The following is a 23,643-nucleotide window of genomic DNA, read 5'->3' on the forward strand; positions in this document are numbered from 1 at the left end:
TCGGGGCCAGGCATGGCCGCTCCCGCCGGCGCCGCAGGCTGGGCCTGGCCGGCTCCCACCTGCCCTGCCCTGCCGGGGGCGCTGGGCTCCAGCCGCAGCCCCGGGCCCGCTGTGGCAAAGAGCATGGCTGCGGAGAGCCTAGGGTATGCCCCTTTCCCCCGGCTGCGGGGACCCCAGGGACTGCTCACCCAGCCAGACCTGTGTTGGGTGAGGGCCCTGCGGGATCCCGTTGGTTATTCCCTCCCCATAAAAAGAAAAGCAGCGAACCAGGCTGTGGGCACGGGGTCTCGTGCCTCCGAGAGACCATGTGCCCCCTTTGCGCTGTGAAGGAAGCTGCCTCCCCGTCTTGGCACTGCTCTGCCATGCAGGGTGGCTGGACAGGAGGGCACTGCAGGGGCTGGGCTACTAGTGGCTGGGCTACTAGTGGCAGGGTTACTAGTGGCAGGGTGTGGGTGTGGGGTCAGTGCTAGGCCCTGTATGAGTCCCAGCTGGATGGGGCATGTGGGCTGGTGATCAGGAGGAACTGTTTCCCGTTGTTTCTCTGTGCTCCAGTGTCTCTGCCTTTACACAGCATGAAGGGGCAGGGGCCTTTGCACCCCAGAAGGAGTTGGGTCCCCTGAGAGCAGGGACTGGGTCTTCCTCTGTTCCTTGTTTTGCTCTTTTTCTTGCCCCTCCTCATCTCACGGGTTTCCACTAACTTTTGCCCTGTGCCTGGGTCACTGGCAGAGCTGTACCACTTCATAAACAAAAGTACTGAAGCTCTGCTGCCTGCCTGAGCGGAGTTGATGCTGCTTGCTTGGTGTGGGTATGCGCCTGTCAGCAGGCTGCCCTGCGCCGTTCTTGGCTGGCTGTCACAGGTGTCTCCTCTCTGGGCTGAGTAGAGAGCTCTGTGTAGCAGACTAACAGTATGGATGGGAGCAGGCTGTAATTGTAGTGCCAGTATAATTAGAGGCTTCTGCCCACAAGACAGCTGCCTGGTGTCTGATTAGGCAGTGAACAATATGTAACTGCAAATGGCCCAGCCAGATGCTGTTGTAGCATCAGTTGAGGTGGTGTGTAACTGCCCTGGTCAGTGCTGGATGCTGATCTGGGCTGTGGGCTGAGCCAGGGAGTGTAACCTGTGGGGAATGTGTTACTAGCTTACTGTGGGTCATTTCACGCACTGCAGACTAGTTTTAGGTAGTGTTGAGGAGGGTGTGTGGCAAATGCATCTCCCTCCTGACCTGCTTGTGTACAGTCCTGCCAGTGCTGTATGATTTTGAGTCATGGTCCCCCTGCTGTTCCTGCCTCGGGATATCTCCTTGTCAGAAGCAAAGGGAAGAGGGAGAAAGTAGGTTATTTTTTCTCCTAGTTTTGGAAATTGTGAAGCAGGTAGTGAGCCTGTTTGGGAATGAGCTTAGGTAACCCACTAATGGGCCAGGGACTTCCTGGACACTAGGTGGTAGGATGAGTGGTGAATTTGGGCTGTCACTGAGCACTGCTCTCCTTTGGAATTACTGATGTGAGCAAAGGGAAGACAGGAGTCTTTTGACCCTCCTTGCCCTGCCTTGCCATCCACACAAGCCACAGTCATAGGACTGGAGGATTCATTTCATCACTCTGACTAACATCTTCCCTTCCCTCTGTCTGCAAAACTGGAGCATTCCTGCAGCCCCTGGGAAACAAGTATAGCCTGTATAGCAGAGCAGTGACCCTACCTCCATCCCCCATAAGACCCCAGTCTGATCAGTGCTACAGACAGCAAACTTGGCGTCCCCTTGGGTTGCAAGGCTCTGGGGTTGCTTGATCACTGTTACCCCATTTTCCTTGCCAGCCCTGTCAAAAATTGCCTGGCTGCCCATACTCACCCTGTCTGCCCCGGCTCCAGTGTCTGAGGGTACTGTTCATTGTTCACAGCTTTGGAGACTGATTTCTGCCTGTGTCCTAGGTCTGTGAAAGTGAAGGGCAAAGGGAGATGCACACTATGTCCTCCAGTCAGAAGTCCCTCTGCATTTCCAAGGTGACTCCATCACAAATCTTGCTCTAGGAGGGCAGGAGCTGCTGTTTTCTGCTCCAGTGTCAGATTTGGCAGCAGTGGCTTCCGCTAAGCCTGAGGCTATCTCCATCCTTTTCTCGGAATGAGACAGTGTCTCTGCTCAACCTCCCAGGGGTGTGTGCGTCCTTGAGTAACTACCCTGTAGCTGTTTCAAAGTGCGTAGCTGTTTCAAAGTGTGACAGTGCCTTTAGAGAGCGAGTGAGCTGCAAGGCATGGGGCCCCTTTCGCATGGAGACTGTGTGGGGAGTGTTTAAAAGGAACATGGTGACTTACCCTCCAGCACTGCTGGAATTGCTGGCTTAGCTCTTCTGTGCTTGTGTTCTTTCTGAACTTCTCCTCTCAGCAGAAGTGCTTTGCTGGGGAAATAGTTTGTTTTCCCCCTTGGACAGAGTTGATTTTGATTGAGCTTTTGATGGTGGGTTCTCTATAAAAATGATGGCATAGCAAGATTTCCTCTTAGGCCTTGATGAAAGGGGATGTCCATACACAGTGGACAGTGGCTGGAAGTATGGAGGGGGGATGTGCCATGTATAGCATCTGCTATGTGATGGTCTAGTTGCTATTTGTGTGGTTCCCATCTGTGTTTCAAAGGGGTAGTTTTCACCAGCTCCCACTGTAGGAGTGGGATAGGGCTGGGCATCTGGTGTTTGTGGTATGGTAGTGGGGCAGTGTTTTGGGGAGTTGAGTGCTGGATGGTCCCTCTCCTTGAGAAACTCTTCCTCTTAACAGTGGTTGATTAAGAAATCCCGTTAGGTGGAAATGTGGCCAGGACACCTGGGTTAAATCCTAAAGGAATGATGACCCAGGACCCTGCGGGTAGGTTAGATAGGTTTAGATAGGACAAACGTATCTAAGGTAAACCTATCTAAGACTTTCCCTCTAGTAGCATGGTGCCCCCTGCCATCTAGATCAATTGTGACCTTAAGAGTAGTGTGGCTGAGATGCATGCACCACCCTGCTGCACCTGAATGCTACTTTAAGCACTGTCCAGGCCTGATGGTGCTCCCTGTGGCTTGAGCTGATGAGCCTCTTGTGTTTAGTCAGTGATTGTAAGGAACAGTGGGCAGTGATGTGTGAGACACTGGTACTGAACTCCCTGATGTATGCCTTCAACAGCAAGGCCGTTAAGACCCACCTACCTTAATAGCTGATACCTGATGAGTCTCCACTACCTGTTGCAGAGGGATTCAGGAGGAAGACTGCAGCAAAGAGCAAATTGTTGCCAACCCCACGCTGAGTTCTCAGGAAAATAGGGTCACTTTGGTTGTAGGGAGGGGGTGGAATCTCCCTTGCTTCCCACTGCTTCTCTCCTACCTCAGGAGAGGGCTCTAGTGGCCCATGAGACCTCTGGGGCTAGGAAGAGGAACATGAGGAGGAGGCAACACTAGCTTCCTCCTGAAAGTTGGAGCAACAGTAAGTTAGGTTCATGTGTTTTTGCGAGCAGGCTTATTTCTGTGCTGCATAATTGCCTTAAAGGAGAGTAGAATAATTGGCTCCAGCATTGATACAGACAAGTGCATCATGCCTGTATCTGGGCTGCAGATGCGTAATTCTTCTAATTGGGCTGATGAAGAGATTGGAGCTGGTTGGGTAATGAATGGCAGGGAGGAAATTTCCTTCCTGGCCACTTCACTGTTTGTGCCATAGATGAGCAGTCTGAGCAGAGTCCTCCTCCAGGCAAGGGGGATACATTCTCTTCCTAGCTTATCCCTTGCCATACAGGCAGGCAGTTAACATGGGCCCTGAGAAGGAGCTTGAGGTGATAGGAAGTAAGTGGACAGATCAGCTTAAGCCCACACACTGTAAACCACAGGGGTGTTAATAATCCATGGTGACAGAGGTATGAGCCCCATCATTGCCATAAGATGGGAGCTCTTGGTCTGCATTCAGCTTGGTCTGCTACCAGCACTGTGCAGTAACCCAGGCACAGGTTTGGAAAGGTAGCATTTTCCTGGGAGTAGGTCTGTGAAATGGGACGGGGTGCTTGCAAAAAGCATGTTAATAACAAAGTTAGCTCCCGCCCACAAACCTCAGATGTGTTGCTCAGCCTGGGGGCTTGCCAGATGCCTCTGCTGTGTGTGTGTGTGTGCAGAGCCGGATGAGAGGAGCTTTCACAGTTCTTGCTGGTGCTTTGCTGGACCCTGCCTGCCCCCATACCTGCTGCTCTGGCCATTCTAGTCCCTGGCCCCTTTCTGAGGTAGTGGTCCCCTCGGGGGAAACTCAGCTGCAAAATTTTCAGTCCTTTGCCCCCATGTTACAAACCAAGGTAACAGTGGCTTTGCCAGAAAGCTCTTTGGAGGAAGCAGACAGAGGGCTAGCAATGAATCCATGATGAAAGCTTGCTACCTGCTAGCGTCCAAGCAGAGTTAGTTTCAAATAGAATACAAGGCAAGGGTCCTGGAGCCGTCTGGCCTTGGATGAAGGAGTGGCAAATGAGCCTACTACACTCCAGTGTCTCCCCACCCCCAACTAGGCAGAAACTTGTAGAGAAATCGCTAACTGTCAGGTCCTTCCCTTTCCTTTTGGTTCACAGATAGGCAATGGGGTGCAGGCAGGGGAAAGGGAACGCAGGAACACTCTGCAAGGCAGCCTCACAATTCCCTTGGCTGTGCAGACGTGGAGGAATGGGGCCTCAGCTACATTTGGTCACATCTTGGACAGCTGCTTCTCTTGTGCAGACACCTTTGTTTGTAGGGGACACCTGGTATGTGGGTGGAGGAAGCTGCTCCCCCTACAATGCAGTGTTTGCAGATCTTGTATGCTGTGCTCCAGCAGGCTCTGGGTCTGACCTGCTGCAATCTTAAAGGTCTTGCTGCTGGGTTTTCTACCAGGGTTGTCTGGCTTTGAACTTGCTGGGGAGCCTGCTGTTTGAAGAGCAGTGGGCTTTGCATTGGGCTGGGCAGCATGGTGGATGCGTGAAGGGTGGGGAGCACAATGTCTGACACTTCACAGAGCTGCCTGATCTCTGCCCCTGCACCAGGAAGGAGCTGGGCACTGCTGCCACAAGCTACAGGTTTGGCTGGACTCTGGGCCTCGGAGTCTGACTCCAGGTGAAAGTAGAACCATCCCAGGCTTCCCTAACATCACAAGGCAGTTGGCTCAGGACAACTCTCACTCCCTTTCTCCCAGATTCGTCCATGCTCTGCTGCTTGCCTGGGGCAGGAAGTAAGTCTGTTCACTCCCTCTCTTGGCTGTACCTCTGCAGCTGCCTCAGCCAAGTTGCAGCTCTGGTTTTCACTGCTCCACAGATTGCACAGATCCAGGCGCCAGTGTGGAAAAGGTGGCAGGGCCTGTAGTTTGACAGGCTGCCTTGGAGGAGCACTCTGGCCACACAGTGTGAGATGAACAGCAGGTGCAGGAGAGCACCGTACCCTTTCTGCCGGGGCAGGGAAGCTTCTCTGCACGGACCTGTTTCTCATTCTGGGGGCCAGTGGCAGCAGTGAGGGCAGAAGTCATTGGTATTGGTGATGTAGCAGAACGGCACAGGCTCTGTTGTATGCCAGAGCCCTGAGACTGCTGGGGGCCCTGCTAGGAGAGGGACGGTGCTGTGAGGCAGGGGGAGGCCTGGTCTGGAAGTAAGAGGCAGAGGCATATTCATGGGGTTGAGGTGACCTCAGAAGAAGCCTGGGGATAGTAGGTGTAAGTTCTGTTGGAGTGGCAGCTCTGGCTGTTGTGGCAGGAGTGCATCCTGGCAGGGTGGCTAGGAATCAGCAGACTGGGTGTGAGCGTCTCCAGGACCTGATGGAACGATGAGTCAATGCTTCTAAGAGGGCAGAGGCACTGGATTGGGTTTCTTGCTCTAGTGTGGTGCAGAAGAGCAGACAGTTTCTCTGGAGATCTGGTGAGGCCTCTAAATATAGCCTCCGTTCTGCTTTCCTTGGAGCTCCAGTTTCTTTTGCTGCTATTCCCAGGTGACCCTGTGAGCTGATGCTCTGGCGTTTGCTCTCAAACCTACACTTGCTAGCTTCTGTAATGAGAGTAGGAGCCTCCCAACAATTCACGGGCACTGATCCCAGCACAGCCTGGGTCAGTGCTCACAGCATGTCCTTGCTGCCTGGCAGTGCCCCATGCCCCTGCATGACCCAAATTCAGGGCTGCATCCCACCTTCAGCAGATGAGTGTCTGCATTCCACAAATCAGCACTGCTGCTGGCACTATTTAACTCCTGTCCCCTCCCAGAAGAGAGACTAGAGATTAAATGGACTTTGGGACTGAATGCTCCCTTCATACTTCAGTTGGCACAATTGAGGCATGTTGGCAGATCCTGTGCATCTAGCAAATTAGTGCCAAAAATTTGCCCTGCGCCATCTTCACCAGGTCATAGCTCAGACATTGTCATACCAAAACATCTCTGCCTGGGTGTGCTGTGAAGGTGTGCCATGCCTCAGCCTGGGGATTTGGAGATGAGGTCTGCCTAGCACGAGGGGAAAAAATAAACTAGGAGCAGAGAGGCTTTTGTCTTTCATCCCCTTCTGTTGTGGGGTAAAGGTGCTGAGACGCAGAGTGAATGTGCCCAATCAATTTATTGGCCTGGTAAGCCGCACAAAAGTTGCCTACCTGTAGGAGAGGTAGAGTCCCTGGGTCTGTTTCAGAGATGGGGATAATCTGCCCGGGGCAGGATTCCTTCTGTGCTTGGGGGTTAATGCCTAGTAATAGGTAGTTCTGTAGCTCAGTTCTGGTGAGCTCTAGCTTGGTGTCTCTCCCTCTCCCAGGCGTCGTCCCAGCCCCTTCTTGCTGCTTTGCTCTAGTAAGTCTTTTTCTGATCTTTAACTTGAGGAAGCCATTTCTTGCTCCGTTGAGTCGCAGATAAGAAGGGGCCTTCCCATCTCAGTTGCTTTCTTTCCTGCTGGTCATGTAGTTGCTCTATGCTGGGTTCAGCCTGGGCTTTGTGACTGGTGAAACCTCTGGTCTGTGGTCAGTGGCTCTGTGTTTGGTGAGAGTCTGCTTTAAGTATGCACATCTGGCTTACACTGCTCTGAGAGAGCCCTGCAAGGCATCTTGTAGGATTTTTGGCTGTCCCTAAGATTTTGATCTTGGTTTAGGAGCATCATTCATCTCTGGGGCACATTGTACACTCTGCTGCTCTATGGCAGACACCACTGAAGTCTGGAGATGATCCTTGAGGAGTGGGCTGGTTTGAATGTAGTTAAACAGCCTCATTTAATCTCCACCACCTGTCACGTGCTCAGGCCTGCTCCCACTGTATGTATGAAGGCTATGGGAAAAGTCTTCTGTATGCCTTGCCAACCCTTTTTTTTTTTGCTGTCACTAATGGTCACTGCTGAGCTGCTGATGTAGCTGTGCTTGAGTGATTTGTGGAGTGCCAGCTCATGGCAGATATTTGTTACAGGCAGAGGTGGTCACAAACTTGCCTTTGGGTCTTTTCCAGAACAGATCACTGCAAGGTCTTGTAAAATCTAGCCCAGGTGCATCTCTGCTGTACCTGAAGAGATCTTCACCCTAGGTCCATTCTACAGCTGGCAGGACCCAAGCCAAAGTTCACTGTTTCCAGGGGCCACTGCTTGGGGAGGGCAGTGGGGTGCCATCTCTGGGCTCCAGAACAATATCTGGCTTTCCCAGAAGTCACATGGCTGCTACCTTCTGTCCCAGAAAGCCAACAAAGCGAACAAAGAGTCTTTCTGCACAGGGGTTTCCCCAGCCCTGTGCAGTTCACCTTCCACAGGAAATGGTGCTGCCACAAGCAGTGTTGCTCACCCACCATTAGTGTGAAAGATCATTTGGGTGCAATCCCAGAGCATGTCTCCAGTAGCTAATATTGTGGCTCTTATAGTCTCCCTAAGATGCATCCCCTTCCCCTCCCACTCCCCAAGGCCTGGCTGGGAGGGTCAGTGTGGGCCTGGAGCCTGAATTCTCCTTTTGATTGAAGAGGACCCCACCTTGGGCTGGGCTGAGCTTCCTTGACAGGCTGAAGAATCCCAGAGCTAAAGTGCCCAAGGAGAGGAGGTTCATGTAGAGGCTGGGTAGGACCACTCTCACTTGCATGTCTCTTGCCTCTGGGTGCCAGCTCCCTGCTGCTTCTATACCCTACGTGAAAGAGAGCAGCCCCAGGCTCAGATGACTTGTATTTTATCTTCCCCAGCCACCCACATGTTTATTTGTATCTCATCTTCCCAGGCCATCCGTAGGCAGTGGCTTGCCTGCCCTGATTCTCCCTAAGCTTCTTATCACAAAACCTGAGGTCACCAACAAAGAGAAGGTTGCTCTTGCTAGCCTTGTTGTAGGCCCCCAACAGCCAGCTGACTTTAGTAGGGCATAGCGGGAGAGTATTCTGTATGGATTTTTGCACCCATTAGGGGTTGGGAGATGGTAGGATTATGGGGCTGCTCTGTTTGTCTGTGGCTCCTCTGAATCTCTGAAGGTCAAAGTGGGATTTGTCCAGGTGGGATTTGCAGAGGCATGCAGGCAGCACCCCTCTGGGGCAACTTGATTGCAGGGATGTCAACTGGCCTGGCTGTGGGTTCTGGGTGGCTGTGTGGAAGAGAGGGACTCTGGCACCCTGCAAGAGACCCCTTCAGTACATGGAGCTTAGGCGGCCCAGACTGGGGACATGTCTGCTGGGCTGTTCTTTTGCTGTTGTGCTGGCTGTTGTCAGAGAGGGCTGCAGGTGATGTTGTTCCACCACTCATCCTTTTCTCTGTAAATCCTGCTGAGCTAGGGGACACTTTCTACAAGGTGCTTATGAAGCCATCACTTTTTGAGTAGAAGCCAACCCCTTGTCCTGTCCTGAACCAGTGCCAGGCTGCCTGGCTAGGAAAGAAGCCAGGCCATTTGGTACCAGGCCCTGGGGTAAGAATTGCCCTTTGGCTAATTTTTTTTCTCAGATCCTCTTCATGTAATCAGCCTTTTCACAGTGGGATGTGGCTACCAGGGCCTGCAAGCCATTGGACAAGTGATAAAGTGGTTATCAGGTCTGTAGAAGAGGCACGTTGACTCTTTGCTCCTCTAATGCAGATGGAGCTTCTGTGAGCTAGACAGAATGATGTGGTGCCGGGAACATGTCTGTGTGAGAGACAGGGATGTCAGACCATCCCAGTGGTACTGGATGAGATATCTGGGGTCATGAGGGCAACTGCAGTGTCCTGTCTAAGAAGGGTGGCACTCTGGTAGGGCTGGGGGTGGGGGGAGTGAGCTGTGTTCTTAGCCTTGCTTTCAAAGGTGTGTCGCACAGATTGCAGCTGGGAATCAATGCTGCCAGCTCACGTAAGAGCACTTTGTAGGACATTATTTGTTGGCGACATGCTGGTACTGTGTGTGCATGCCTCAGCCTTGCCCAGCTGGCCCGTGCTGGGAAGGGCACACTCCTGAGGTTGAAAATGCCAACAAGGACCCAGCTGCACAGGTGTTTTGACTCTAATTTGAATGTCAGAGGAAACAGGTGGGGAGAGTGGGCAGCTCTGAGTGGGGGTTTTTTCTACCTTTGATTTCCTTGACTGATTGACTTTACACCACCTTCTGCCCTAGGTGGGATTCAAACCAGTGATCTGAGGTGGGGAGTCTATAAGCCATGTCCACACCCTGCTGCTTGGTCAGAAGTGCTGTTTCCTTTGCCCTAAGGAGTGTGCGCAAGCTGACCAGTGCCTGAATGCAGGGTCTGGAGAGTCCAGTTCCTGCTTCCTTGCTCCCTTCTTTCCCTGATTAGGCAGGGCTTTGTTCTCGCTCAGGCAAAGTTTGGCCAGTCCTTTTGAAATTTATTTGAATTCCAAATCAGTAACGGTGACTAGCAGCCAGCCTGCTGGGGGGAGGCAGGAGCCAGCCTGTTGCAGTGTTCAGAAGCCACCTGTCCCTCCTCCCTGAGCCCTGTGAGAGGGATCTGGGTCATGCACACACCTGCAGCCCTTTGGCATGACTCACAGCTTCCCCCAACTCAGGAGGAAGTGCTGCCACCTGGTGGGGAGCATCATCTGCTGCATTTGATTATTGCCTTGTTGGGCCTAACACAGCAGGGGACATGATGATGACAGGACATGTGGGAAAGACACAGTCTAATTGCTTCCCACACCAGAAGTCCCCAGAGTGTTTTCTGCTGAGCCCTGGAGTGAAGGAAACATGAATTGCTCTTCTGTCAGCCAGGCCTGGAGTCTAGTAGGCATGGCCTGAATCAATGTGTGTCCCTCGATCCCAGACCAGGGGCGTGACGGTTCCTAGAGGGCCCGTACCCCCATCTCCTTTGACCTGGGTGGCTGGAGTGGGTATGGGCAAAAGGGCTGTAGGGTGGGCCTGGTCAGTGGCAGCAGAGGCCTCTGGGCTGTGTTTGGTCTTGGCTGGCTCTGAAATGGAAAGGAGGCCTTCGCCTTCCTATTTTGATATCACTGCCCCTCCAGGAGGCTGGACCAGGCTTCACAGGCATGTTGTTGTTATTGAGCTGTTCATGTGGTAGCAGGAGGGTGACAGGGCAATGGGGAGGGGGCTGCAGGACCCTGAAAGTCCTAGAGCCCTGGGCACTAGGAAGAATAGGGCCATGCTGTATTTGGGGTGGGTAGGGAGACACTGGTGGGAAGGGGGTGCAGGGCACTTGCTGACCACTCTCTTTGTGTCCCTAGACTCCATCTGCCCCACAAAGGCGTCTTCCCTTGTCTCCAGGGCAACCAGCCCAGCCGTTGGGGAACCAGGAGGATAAAGCACAGGCCAGCGGTATATAAGTATGTGGCATTTTTATTAGCTTGCCCAAGCTGTGTAGTTCAACAACTGCTGCAGCATCGCTAACCAAGAGCTCTTCTCTGCCACCTACCTTGTCCCACTCACCCTCCTGTGTCTGTACTAACCAAGGCTGCTCGAGACCAGGCTGCCTGCCTGCCTGCCTGCCCTGTGTGTCATTAACCTTGTTCCAGAGGGCAGCCTTCTGTGCTGGACTTGTGTTTGCTAACATGGCAGCCTTGACTTGGTTACCCTTGTGCCTTTAAGAGTCTTGTTGTGAGCCAGCTTTCCCACTGACAAGATACTAGGGACAATGGAGCAGCTGGTGGCTTCTTTCCCAGTTGCATTGTCTTCGTATTCTTCAAAGTGAATGCATAGCATTGTGCCTAACCACGGTGACTGGAACTCTGGTAGAGAACTTGAAGAGGACCTAAGAGAGAGAGATGACCTAAAGGAGACTGACTGGGGGGAGGTGGAGGGGGGCATTTGAGTCAGACTGGTCTGCAGTCACATTTCGGAGGTGGCTTGCCTGCTAGATATATTTAGAGGACCTATTGGTGGAACCCCTTAGTCCAGCATTTCTCAACCTGTGAGATGCGACCCAAAAGTGGATCAGAAGAATATACGAAAGGGTTGCGAACAAACTTTAAAAATGGATTCTCCTTTAAAGGAGAAAAATGTGGGAAATGTGGCTTTTCCCTTACAAGCTAGCAGAGTTCCAGCCTGCAAGGGGCTGCTTGGGGCCCCCCATGCCCGACACACACTCACCCTCTGCCCCACACACTAAGGAGCTGGGGACAGGGGGCAGCCAGTCAGGAGTGAGGGGCACTGGGTCAGGACTGGCCATCAATGTTTACAAATGGGTCCTGATGCAAAAAAAGGTTGAGAACCACTGGCTTAGTCAGTCCATCAGTAGCATTAGACAGTAGGGTTGTAGGTTGTAGCCGTGGGGGGTCTAAGGACATAGGGCAGACAAGGTTCTTTGGGTAAATCCGGTATCTTTTATTAGACCAACTCGAAAATTCTTTGGTCTAATAAAAGATACTGAATTTACCCAAACAGCCTTGTCTGCTTATTAGACGGCAGGTACACCCAAGGTGAGAGAGGTATGTCCTGGCAGGGTGGCCAGGACTAATGGTGGCATAGGACCTACTGAGGTGAGTTTCTAGGGCAAGTTCTTTGTTGTGAGCTGAGGGAAGAGATCCTAGATCCTGGGTCCTAATGCTCTCTGGTCTTTAATTGTATCACCCCATTAGTAGAATCTCCTTCACAAGGTGTTCTCCAGGGGAGGCTGGATAGACCTCTTTCTGTGTTGGTCTAGGAGCAGCGCATTCTGTGTCTGCAGGGATTTGGACTAGATAACCTTTGAGGTCCCTTCCAACTATGTGATTCAGTTAACTGGATCTGGCCCTCTTTATGCAGGCTGCTATACAGACACAACAGGAAGGCATTGTGCCTGTTGTGTACAGCTTACCGTTTCCTGGTTTCAGTTTGACATGCTTTAGCTGCCTGAGAGTGTCTGCCCTGTATACCTGGTATTTCAGTAATTCCTGCTCTTCCCTTGAGTGCTTTGAACGATGGACTAAAAGATGCTGCCAACCACAGACCTTCCAAGTCCAGTAAGGAGTCCCATTTCAATGTCCCTTCGTCATTAGATACCAAAGTCTTCATCAGGCAATTGTTTAAGTAGTTCTCTACCCAGATGAGCGCTGGTTGGAAGGAGACAGAGATGCCTGGGACCCTGTGTCTGTCCCTAGGGAGGGACAGAGTGGCTGGAATCCTGTATCTTCCTACTGCCCTAAACTGGGATGGGCAGTATGCCCTATTTTTGTGTGATGCTGAAGTTAAATGTGGATGGGAGTGAAGTGCTGCAGGTTAAACACCAGGGGGCATGGGTGCTCTTCACTTTGCCCTGAGGAGCAAGATGGAGGGAAGCTCTCCTGGCCTAATGCAGATTCCTGCAGCACAATTTGCTACTGCTTCATCCAGCCTGGGATTCAGTGTCCCCAGTAATGAGTCTCCTAGCCCCTCCCCTGGGAAACCACTACCTGACCTCATCCATCTCGCTGGTGAAATCTTCCTTCCCAGCCCTGCTTGAGCCATCTCCTTTGCAGTTCCTTGAGGTCTGCCCTAGGCCTATCCCTGACCAGTTCATCTCCTTCCTTTGTTCTCCCCCTCTGAGGCTGTTATACCTCCTTTCTCCACCTGAACCTAGGTTGGGAGAGAGTATTTAGCTTGGTAAAATCTTTCCTCCCTGCGGTAGGCCTAGCAGAGCCTGCACACACAGCTTGTTTGGTGCTGATGTGTAGTGAAGTGAGTGAGACTGTGACCAAGGCAAACCACTATCCAGTTTGAGGACTTTGGTGATGACTGCTTTCTATGTTCTCCTGTGTGCCTCTGGTGCCCATGATGAGAGCTCCCACCCCTTGTCAGACATTGCTGTCTGGTATTTGCATCCCCAGAGTGCTCTTCCCAGTGTTACTGGGAGTGAGTATGAACAAAGGTAGTCAGTTGAAGTGGTGGGCACTTGGGCTGACCAAGTATCAAGGGTTACCTCTTAATCTTGCTGTGGACAAAGGCAATGTTTCAAGAGATAAGCCAAACTTCTCGGTAAGAGGCTAAGCACCTATTTTGCACAGTTCTTCTCTCTTGACCCTGCTGGCATTTGTTCTGGGATAAGAAAATCTGAGCCTGCAAAGGCAACTTCTGTGTCATCACTCATGGGGAGTCTCCCTGCATTGTCTACTCTTTCAAAGGGGCAAAGTGAATGATACAGCATGGCAAGGGTAAAAGAACCCAATGGGCAGGGCACAAAGGGGTAGGCCAGCTCTGACTGTAGCATGAAGCTGCAGAGAGGGTGGGAGAACATATTATACTATCCTGGAAAGCAGTGATCCCTCCTCACTTGTAATTCTGGAATCCCATTTCCAGAAGGACAATAGAGAGAGAGGGAGAGAGAGTCTGGAGACAGCAAGGGAAAATTATTGGCAATCTAAACTTACTTGCAGATAGAGAGGAGGCTAATAGGAGAGGATGTGGTAGATAGAAGCTGTAGATTATAACAAATGGCCTGAAGCTGATAAATTGCTCCTCTTAACCCCGCCTTTATGATGAGAAGCAAGTTGGCATTCCATTTAATTGAGAGGCAGCACATTTAAAATTCCAAATGGATTTTTTCCCCTCCTGCATTGTATAATTAGTTTGAAACTCACTGCTACAAGGTGCAAGTAAGACTAGAGATTAAGAAAGATAGGTGGTTATGTGAATGATAATGTTCCCACTTACACAAAGTAGGATGCAAATGCTGTTCTGGGGTCAGAGCCAAATTGTATTGTGTGTAGTCATGCAGGTAAAGCAGTGGGACCCAGGAGAGCCAAATTGAATTCTGGTTCACTGTGGGGTTCTGAGCCAATGGTCAGGACCTGGTTTTTGGAGGGGCTGAGTACCCCAAATCCCATCCAGTCAAGGCTTCCCTGTTCTCTGTGTAACAGGCACCTGCAGGAACTGTTGTTTGCTCTTGTGGTTACAGGCGCATTTCCCCGAATGGAGCCTAAGCCCCATGGCTTGGAAAGCCTGACTCAGGGCTGTGTGGGGGTTGCTGGGGAAACAGCCCCTGAGAGGATCATTGCTGAAAGCTGTGGTTTGCGCTTAAACACATCAGACTGAAACTGGTGCTGATAGTGTCAACATAGAAGGCGAGGAAAGCCTTCGGCTCTGCATCCACACGGTGTGCACGTGGGGCTGGGGTTAATGACTCATGCGTGGGAAGGTGGTTGGCCTTCAGAAAGATGCATGCAGTTGATTCAGTGCAAACATTGTCTCCCTTCCCCTTGAACTGCCTTTGAGGAGTAGGTGGGCCTGGGGACTGACCTTTGACTAATGTTGGCTGGTTTGTCTGTTTGTAGAACTATGAGAGCTGGAGCGTTGGCCCCACTAAGGGCATTTTTGGTGGGTGCCCAAAGTACACATGAATGCCACCCTCCAAAACAGACCAGAACAGAGGCTGTATTTGACATAAATGAAAACTGGGAAGTGATGTCAGAAAGAGAGAAGGAAATCTCTACTCTTTCCGAAGGCTGTTATAAGTATGGAGGGAACTGGGAACAGGGGATGCAGACTGCACTAGTTGGACATGGGCCTCTGGCTGATCTCCATAGGAGGAGTTTCTCTTGCTGACATGACAGCCAGAAGACAGTCATGTCTCAATTTTTTATATGATTTCCTTTTTTAAAAAAAGGAAGAAAAGGAAATTAAATTGTGGTTGGGCTAGGGAAAGCTGTCACCCCAGCAAGTGAATCTGTTGCTGGACTTCGGGACCACCTTCTGGCCAGTCCTCCTTGTACTTTTACCCCCGCTTATCAGTTTCATTCCATGCTTGTCACAGCCTGTGACAGCAGTGTTGGGTTTTTCTGTGCTTCCAGACTCCTTTCAACCTCCCCCTGCCTCCCCCGCCATTCCCTCCCACTAAAGTCCTGCAAATGCTAAAGTTAGTGGATCCTTTTCCTTATTGGGAACAAGGCACAGAGCTAATGGCTATGGCTGTCATTAGCTGCTTACGATAACAAACTAAATGCTTGGAGCCAGATATGTCCTGGAATGGAGGAGCTGTGCAGGGCTGCAGACTGACAGGGGAGGAGACAGGCTTATTGTGCTTGATACGTCCTGGCCTTTGTCAGGGCCCTTCTGGGGCTCTGTGCAAGTGCATTTTGGCAGTGGCATGGGAAATATGAGTGGGTGTACTTTGCGCAAGGAGCGAGACGGAGATGGTGCCTGCCTTGCGAGCATGCTGGATTTTTTTGGAGACAGCTTGCTGAGGCCCCGGCTCTGCTCTAATGTTTCCTTCCCTTTGGGCGTCTCCAGCTTCCCTTCCCTGCCCTTCCCTGCCCTGCCAGCAACACAATAACAGCAGCCATTGCTGCTGGAAAAGCAGGCATCCTGGTGGAGAGCTTGCTTGTGCATCCTTTGCAAAGGCCATTTGTTCCCTTTTTGGTAACAGAGATCTTTTCAGGATAGAGCTGTGTAACAGTAGCTGTTGCTCAGCCTTCAGGCCCCATCTCCCTTCTGGTTAATGGTTTCCTGTGAGCTGCTTTCTAGATACATGGCCAGCTGCCTCGCTGCTGCTCTGTTGATGGGTATCTGACTGTGTGGTTCTGGCAGGAATCTGCCTTGACATTTTGTTGCTCTTGCATTACTGTCTTCTTTCTCCAGTGTGCCTGGGCTATGTCCAAGCAAGCGCCATGAGTGCCCAGTCTAATTTTAGCTGTGACATGGCGCGTGAGGGGAGTACAATCATGGGGGTATAGGGCAAGAAAGGCCAAAGGCCTGACTGTAAGCTTGCATGATGACTCACCGCAACCCTGTCCATTTCTGTCAGATCTGATTACAACTTCTTGTCTTAAATAACAATAACCACTGACTCACTCCTTGTGTGTATCGTGGGACAAAATGAGACTTCAGCATGGCTCAGCCTGACTGGGGGATGGTGAAAGTTTTGTTCTTGTCCTTTGCACCTTGTGTTTCCGTCACAGCTGCCGCTAATAGTGACCGGAACATGTGTGGTCACCCGCCTGGGTGGCCCAGCATGCAGGAGCATGAGTCCTCCCTGGTGTGATCGTGGCAGAATTGATGAGTCCATTCCAACCCCTCACTCTGAAAGGCCATTGCAAAGTGTGGTATTATTCAGGTGGCCACTGAGGAGATCATTGGACATGCAGTACCTGAGGGGGAGAGTGTATGTGAAAAGGAAAGAGCCCCGATCTGGGGGTGGAGGGTGGGGAGTTTGTAGCCCTGAGAGATTTAACTGCATGTTGATGCAGCCAGTTGGGCCTCTAGTTAGAGACTAATAAGTCCTATGGAACCTCATGATGCCAGTTCTGTTTTTGAGCAGGGTTGTACTTGAAGGATGGTTTGCATGGCAGAAAGCTAGTAGGTGGCTAGCTGATACCTGGGAGAGAGTCCTGCCAGTGGGGCAGCATGGAAGAACTTTGTGTACATGCATGTGTGCAACATGTCAGTGGCAGACAGCGCCCTCCCTGCCTCCTGTATTCTGTGCTCTCTGGATTTTCAAACCAGGTGCTGCGGCACCTTGGGGTGCCTTGAAACCCTTTCAAGGGTACTGCAGGATGCCAAGCAATGTTAGCGTTGTCAGCTGTGCAGGCTTGGTTCACAGTGTAAACCCAGTTTCACATAATGTTAAAACATTCTGACCTGGTGTGATATGCGTTCTTTGCAACAGAAGAATAGCTCTGTTATTTTTCTGTAATCAGGAATTGCGTGAAAACTGAGAGCTGTTGTTTTACAAGGGGTGCTTAAAAATGTTGAAAACCACTGCTCTGCCCTCTTACCACTCACCTAGAAGGACTTCCTGGATACCATGGACTGATGAGTGAAGCATTCAGGTGAGGATACAAGTATGATAACAGTTGTACAGGATCCAGGGAGAATCCTAGCATCTGGCAGGCCCAGCCAAATACCCATAGGTAGGCAAGGCCTTGCTTCAGAGGTGCTAGTTCCACCCTGGACCCAGGAGGTCAGGAGAATTGGCTAGATCACAGGATTGGAGAATGGGCTTTACAGAATCTTTCCTCTTTGGGACACTGATTGTTATCTGGTATAAGCCTAAAGATTGGTCCCATCTCTGATGCTTGTTCTTTGGCCTGTGTGAAGTGGATTAATGGGTCTCCCCACCTGTTCTGTGGGAAAGCACAGGTCTCTGTCTCCAGGACTGTCAATTCAGAGGAGTTCAGGAGTGCAGAATTCTGTTTAATAAAAAAAAAAAAATGATTGGATCACTTGGTGGCTGTGCCTCTCTTCTACTCCTGTCCTATGTTGCCCAGGCTCAGGAGGGGACATTTGCACTCTGCAAAATATAGGTGCAAAATGGTGTAGGTTGTGAAGGAAGTATGGGGTGTGCGCACCCTTCTGTTGTGTTGCAGAGGCCTCAAAGGTGTTCCTTGTTCTCTGCTAGCCTACAGCACATGGTGGTTCGCTGTGTGTATTGGGGTTGGGGGCTCCTCTGTGATTTGCATCCAAATACAACAGTAAGCTCTTGGCACATGGGGAGGCGCCTCCTCAGTGTAATTCTTGTGTTACAGCAGTGTTTCTCAACCTTTTTTAGACCCAAAGGACCTCTCCATAACTATTGTGAATTAAGCAGGACCCCATTTCAAACACTTATTACAGTGCTGACTTCCTCTTGCAGGCCCAGGAAACCAGGAGAGAGGAGAGGAGGGGCAGTTGGGCAGGGAAGAGCCTGTGCTTACTTCCTCGCAACCTGTGGCACCCTACAAAGGATCTCGTAAAACTGCGCTTGGGAATCACTATGCTAGAGAGATCTGGGCAGGAGCTCAGCTGGGGTGAACATTGTTCTGTTCCTGTACCTCAGAGAGTATCCCTCCCAGGGAATGGCGTGCCCCTGTATGAGGGAGGCAGACAAGGTTCTTTGGATAAATCTGATGCCTTTTATTAGACCAACTCAAATAGTTGGAAAAATTCTTCTTTGCAAACTTTCAGGTATAAATACCCTTTATCAGACTGAGGAAGCTAAGAGCACACACCAACTGCAGATGCTTCCTCAGCCTGACAAAGGGTATTTATACCCGAAAGCTTGCAAAGAAGAATTGTTTCCAGCTATTTGAGTTGGTCTAATAAAAGATAACAGATTTACCTGAAGAACCTGGATTGCCTATGTCCTTAGACCAACACAGCTACAACCTATACCCCTGTAGGATGGAAGCATGCAACTGAAGCTGTTCATAAAGGGGAGGAGCTGGACCGGGAGAGTGGTGAGCACAGGAGTGTCATTGTCATGACTGAAAGCAGGGACACTAGTTCTGGGAGCTGAGAACAGCTATCTCATCTCAGTCAGTACCAGGCTGTCTGCAGCCTTTGGCTATGTGTGTTTGGGGGGCATTTATGTGGGCAAGTATGAGCAGTGGGTGTCTAGTGGGCATATGTGGCAACCTGCCATTGGATCAGAAGTTGACAGTAATGGCAAATGGATGTGGTAGCAGTCCTATCCCAGGTAAATTGTGTCTTTTGCCCCCCACAACCCTGTCCACACAAGCACACAACTGAGAACATGGTCTCCCTTACACATCAGCATCACTGAAGAGCTCGTCAGGCAGTAAAACACTGCCCTGGGGTGTGTGTACTTCGGGGTGCTGTGTGGGTTCCTATAGGAAGGAGGCAGCGAGGGACTCGGTATGTGTGTGGCTCTCTCTATCTCTCTCCCTATCTGGGAGAGAGCCTGCAGCCAGGCTGCTTGAAGAGGAAGTGCAGTTGGTTATTTGAACTACCGCTGTCACGGCTTGCAGCGTGGGGAGGAGGCGGAGGCATAAACAGAGCTCTTACTCTCCAAACTAGGACTTAATCTGCGAGGGCTGGCGCTCTGCTCCTTCGCAGCCACTACCTTCCGCACTTCACCTGCAGGAACTCGGCTTCCCCGTGGCAGATCAGGTCACAAGGGCTTTTCCTTGTCCTTTCCCCTTCCTCCTCCCACTCCTCATGCTCTCCCCATGTTTCACTTCTTTCATTTGTGTGCTTTTGTGGTGGGGAGGGAGATTGGGAGGAAGCAAGGGGCTGTGGGGGAAAGTGGGGAGGGAATCACTCTGGCTCTTTGGTACAGTCTGAGGGAGCACCTCATGCCACCATGCTGGTTAAAAGGCAGGGAGGTTGGACTGGGGACAGGCAGATCCCAGAGTGATCTTGGAGCTCCTCAGCCCAGTCCTTGCTGGGCTGCTTTGTGTTGCAGAAGGGGGTAAGTCAGTGCTGTCCTGTTGTGCTGCCAGTTTCTGGAATGTCGGTATGTGGGGACTCAGAGTCATGGCCTCTGGCAAGCGTTAACTGGTACCTGTGGCTCCTTGCCACGTGGCCATGTGTTCACCTATGGGGGATCGGAGACTCAGTTTTCCTGTGGGGGACACATTTCAAGCAGCGCTGCCTGTCTGTCCCTTCATCACTGGCTGTCCCCCAGCACACGCAGCACAGGATGGGGCCCTGGAAGTAATAAAGTGGAAGTTGTTCTGTGCCAGGGACTTGGATCCCTAAGAAAACCTCCACCCCCACCCTGATGATCCAAGTCTTGCAAGGAGTTCATCCTCTGAATAGTTTGGGAGGGCGGGACAATGGCTTCTGGGCTCTTTGCAGCTTCCTTCCCTCTAGCATTAGTGAGCAGTTTCCTTATTCCACTCTGGTTCTCTGAGGAGCTAGCAGGAGCTCTTCTTGTTCTGCATCTCTAGGAGGAAGACTTTGATTTCCAGAATGTTTGAAACTGTGAGACTGAGGTTCTGCTGCTTTCCCTATGCATGTTTTGCTCAGTCTTTCCAGATTGCCCACTAGGAAGTACTAGTGTTGTCTACATGCTGTTTCATGGGTCCGTGCCACCTTTCTGTGGATTTCACTGCCTCCGCCTAATAGGGGACTGTCTCAGCAGTATAAACCTTTGCATGAGACCCGGCCATAGAGCTTTGCTTGCATCAGGCCTGCTAAGGGAAAATTCCAGGGCCTGGACAGGCTGCTGTGATCAAACAACTGAGACATGGGCCTGACTGTAAATAATGGGTCCCTTTGGTAAACTTGGTCTGTGTTCTTCTCTGTGAGATATGGAACTGTATGTAGTGGAAGAAAGGGTCAGTCCTGAGGGAGGACACTGGAATCTGCTAAATAAAACTTGGGTCAGACTAAGTTAGCCTTCTCCTGACCTGCATCTCTGGCCTCAGCGTTCCCGTAACTCTTGCATTGTTTTGTTGTGCTTTTATGCATGTAAGTCTGCAGAGGGCACTTTGATAGCTAAGAAGTGCTACTGTCTTCCCTCTCTGAAAGTCTTAGCAACACTTGACATGATTAAAACAGAAACCAAATAGACTTCTCCCGCTGTTGATGCTGCTGGCTCACTTTGTTCAGTTTGGGATAATTGAACCAGATTTGTCAGTCTTGCTTTCTGGATCTTGCACATTAGCTTGAGGCTTCACTGATGGTGTTGTGAATGCATCAAAGGACTTTTTTTTTATATTGAGAAAAAACACTGTCCTTGTCAATGAAGTGTGGAAAAATCAGGGAACTTGGGGGGGGGGGTGAGGAAAGAGGGGTCACAGGAATACTTCTGAGGGCATTGAAGTGGCAAATCTTGATCTCAGTCAGTCAGTTTGGGTCCTGTTTAAATGGACTGAGGCCTGCCTGTGGGTTGCAGCAGAGGTGGTGAACAGCATGCGTGTGCTCTTGGGAAAGAGCACGCTATCACACTGAGGCTGCGTGCATGTGAGCAGTGCTCTTCAGAGATGGTGAATAGATGTGGGCATTGCATCAGATAGGACACGTAGAAAGAGAAGAGCAAGGAAACAATAGTTCTTATTTGCAACTGTCTGAGGTCCTGTGTCAGGCTGGAAGGGGGTCAGGATGCCTGGGTGTGCATGAAGAACACAGTGGAGCAGATTTGGGACCAGAAGATCTTGTAGCAGCTCTGAGCATGGATTGGGGTGCCACACCGATGACTGACAAGTAAATGATGGGGTGGTCAGTAATACTTCTAGCTAGTTTCTGCCTCTTCCATTACCAGCTTTCATTCTGTCCTACAGGACCTGAATGAATTCAGGTCCCCCTTGAAGGGGAGGTGGGAGAAATCCCCCTTTGCCTTAGTCTGCATGCTTTGCCTGTGTCACATAGAAAAGATCTCAATAATGGGGAGTCCCTCATTCAGTTCTAACCCACTGAACTTTATCTATCCCGTCTATGGGACAAACGCCTGTAAGAAACCAACAAGACTTCTACAGTTGTGCTCAAATCTACCTCTGCCAGGTAACTCGCCTCTTACAGCCACAGCTAGTGAGTTGGCACGTTGCAAGCGTTGCTTGTCACCAACCCAGTTGGTCTGTTGTGGTCACCTGTTTTCTTTGTTTTTGTGCTTTTAAGAAGACCCTAAGTGGCTGTCTTCACCAGTATAAAAAACCCAAAATGTGTATGATATGGAGATGGCACTCTCAACATAGAATCCCAGTGGGACAGAGTTTTTACTTTAGGAGAGGGTGAATGAACTAGCAGTAGCATAACTGGATGGCAAAAGGAACACTAGCTTGGGTTGCCTACTTAGACACTAGGAGGGCACCCCCTCACTCCAGTGTCTTTGCTGTAGCAGGAACAGTCCCATGCCATCTGGCCATAGGAGCTGGATGTGGGACAGGGCAGGAGCAGTGGGGATCTTTGGGACTTGGGGGCAGGTAAGCCCTCCCCCCAAACTCTCCCTGTTCTCGACCGCTCAACACCATGCCTCCGCAGAGAAGTTTTGCCCAGGGCACTAAAATTGATAGTTATGCCTCTGTGAACCAGTTACCGTGACACGAATGGAGGTGTGGTTTTACTGCACGTTAGTTCTTCTATGGTAACTGTCTGTGTATGCTGCTATGATTGTTTCACGGATGGCTACGCTACTGCAGATTGGCTTTCTTTTTTTTGTGGGGGAAGAACACGTAACAGGCAGTTGCCTCAAAGCAGGTTATACACAGTAAATCTGTACCCTCCTTTCACTTCACAGTGACGAATTCATCTGTCAGCACCTTCTGTATAACTAGCAAGGAGAATCCTGTAACTCAAGGTTTAGCTGAAGTAACTAGCCTAGATTTCCTGTATCTTGGCTGCACTAGGGTTTTATAGTGATGGTGCTGTCTGCATGTAAAAAAAAAAAAAACAAAAACCCACTCCTTTTTTGCAGGAAAGAGATAGCCAGAGTGTGCGTGTATGTGAGTTCTGGTTTTTTTTTTATTTTTAGAGTTGCACATTGGTTACTTTTTATTGCTGTCTGACAAGAAACAAAGGCTAGAAGTTACACGGATCGACTCAGTGAGATCTGTCCTTAAAAGATAGTGAAAAAGGGATGCATTTATTTATTAAATCTCCATACTGAACACTAAAGGAGAAGCCAAAAATATTGCTCTTAAAGCAACTACGATGTCCAGCTTATTAACGGTGGCCGATTCTTTCAGAAGAAGCGAAGTTTTATCATCTCTCTCCTCAATGCTTGTGGGTTCTTTGGGAAACTGCTGAAAGAGCTTGTTTTCCCTAGTAGATTCAAATCCACACTTCAGTGATGTTGCAGTCAACAGTTTTTCTCAATCTGTGTGGCAGTAACTTTCATGGAAAGCTGTTTGGCTGTTGGTGATGGTTCTGTCCCTTAAGGAGCCTCATAAGAAACGCACAGCTCCAGCTTGAAGTCTGTTAAAATAGGAACTATAAATACAGGAGCCAGTTCCTTAATTTTGACAGATTTCCTGTTTGAGGTGCTGTAACTTAGTGTCTTGGTTCCCCTGCCTTTGTTATGACTTCTAGAGTTAACGTTACCAGCAAATTCAGTTATTCTGTCTGTACCTTGAAGCAGACCCCAAACAAGACTTGTAAGGAGTCCCATGCAGAATACCTTTGTAACAGCATCACTGGAGATGTCCAGTGCATGTCCCTTCCCCCTTCAAGTGGCTAGCAGTAAGGAGGGAGTGTGGGTGTAGCAGTAGCAGTGAAACCTAGAGGGTTTGGGCATCTGGGGAAGTTAACGTGCAAGTTTCTCTCTACCATTCCTGTGAGTCAAGTCCTTACTACAGGAGGGCAAGAAGATCTTGATGTGGGGAACATCAGGGTGTATCTGAGGAGGGCCCAGAGGCTTGGGGGTGTTCAACACTCTTTGGACTTTGTCTTGATTATGAGAAAGGTGTTATTTAGCTGGTACTGTTTACCTGGACTTCTCTTGGGTCCTGAGAGGGACACCTAACATAGTCTGGCTTCTGTTGTCTGAGTACCCAAACTCAGCTACTTCAGCAGTCTGCTATGCACCGCTCAACTGAGATGGACCTGCTGTGAGGGCAAAGAGTGAGTGGGACAAGAGCAGCTCATATGCTTTGGATCTCTAGACAGCCACTTTAAGATGAACCCTAGACAGCAGTACAGGCCAGAGAGCAAGCCACCCCAACTCT

General features: G+C 50.5%; 1 protein-coding gene across 3 annotated transcripts in view; it reads left to right on the forward strand.

The window, feature by feature from the left end:
- DGKZ (diacylglycerol kinase zeta) overlaps nt 1-23,643 on the forward strand; it is a 94,956-nt gene that overhangs the window by 16,111 nt on the left and 55,202 nt on the right. For 2 of the 3 annotated variants that reach the window (XM_019551252.1, XM_019551254.1), the window contains exon 2: nt 10,597-10,695. The exons of the other annotated variant lie outside the window; for it this stretch is intronic. In XM_019551252.1, the coding sequence (XP_019406797.1) occupies nt 10,597-10,695 (99 nt within the window). The remainder of the gene's footprint in view (nt 1-10,596; nt 10,696-23,643) is intronic. 3 annotated transcript variants of the gene reach the window in all.

This window comes from Crocodylus porosus, unplaced genomic scaffold (genome assembly GCF_001723895.1).
Source record: "Crocodylus porosus isolate Cpor-Errol unplaced genomic scaffold, CroPor_comp1, whole genome shotgun sequence".
Lineage (NCBI taxonomy): Eukaryota > Metazoa > Chordata > Crocodylia > Crocodylidae > Crocodylus > Crocodylus porosus.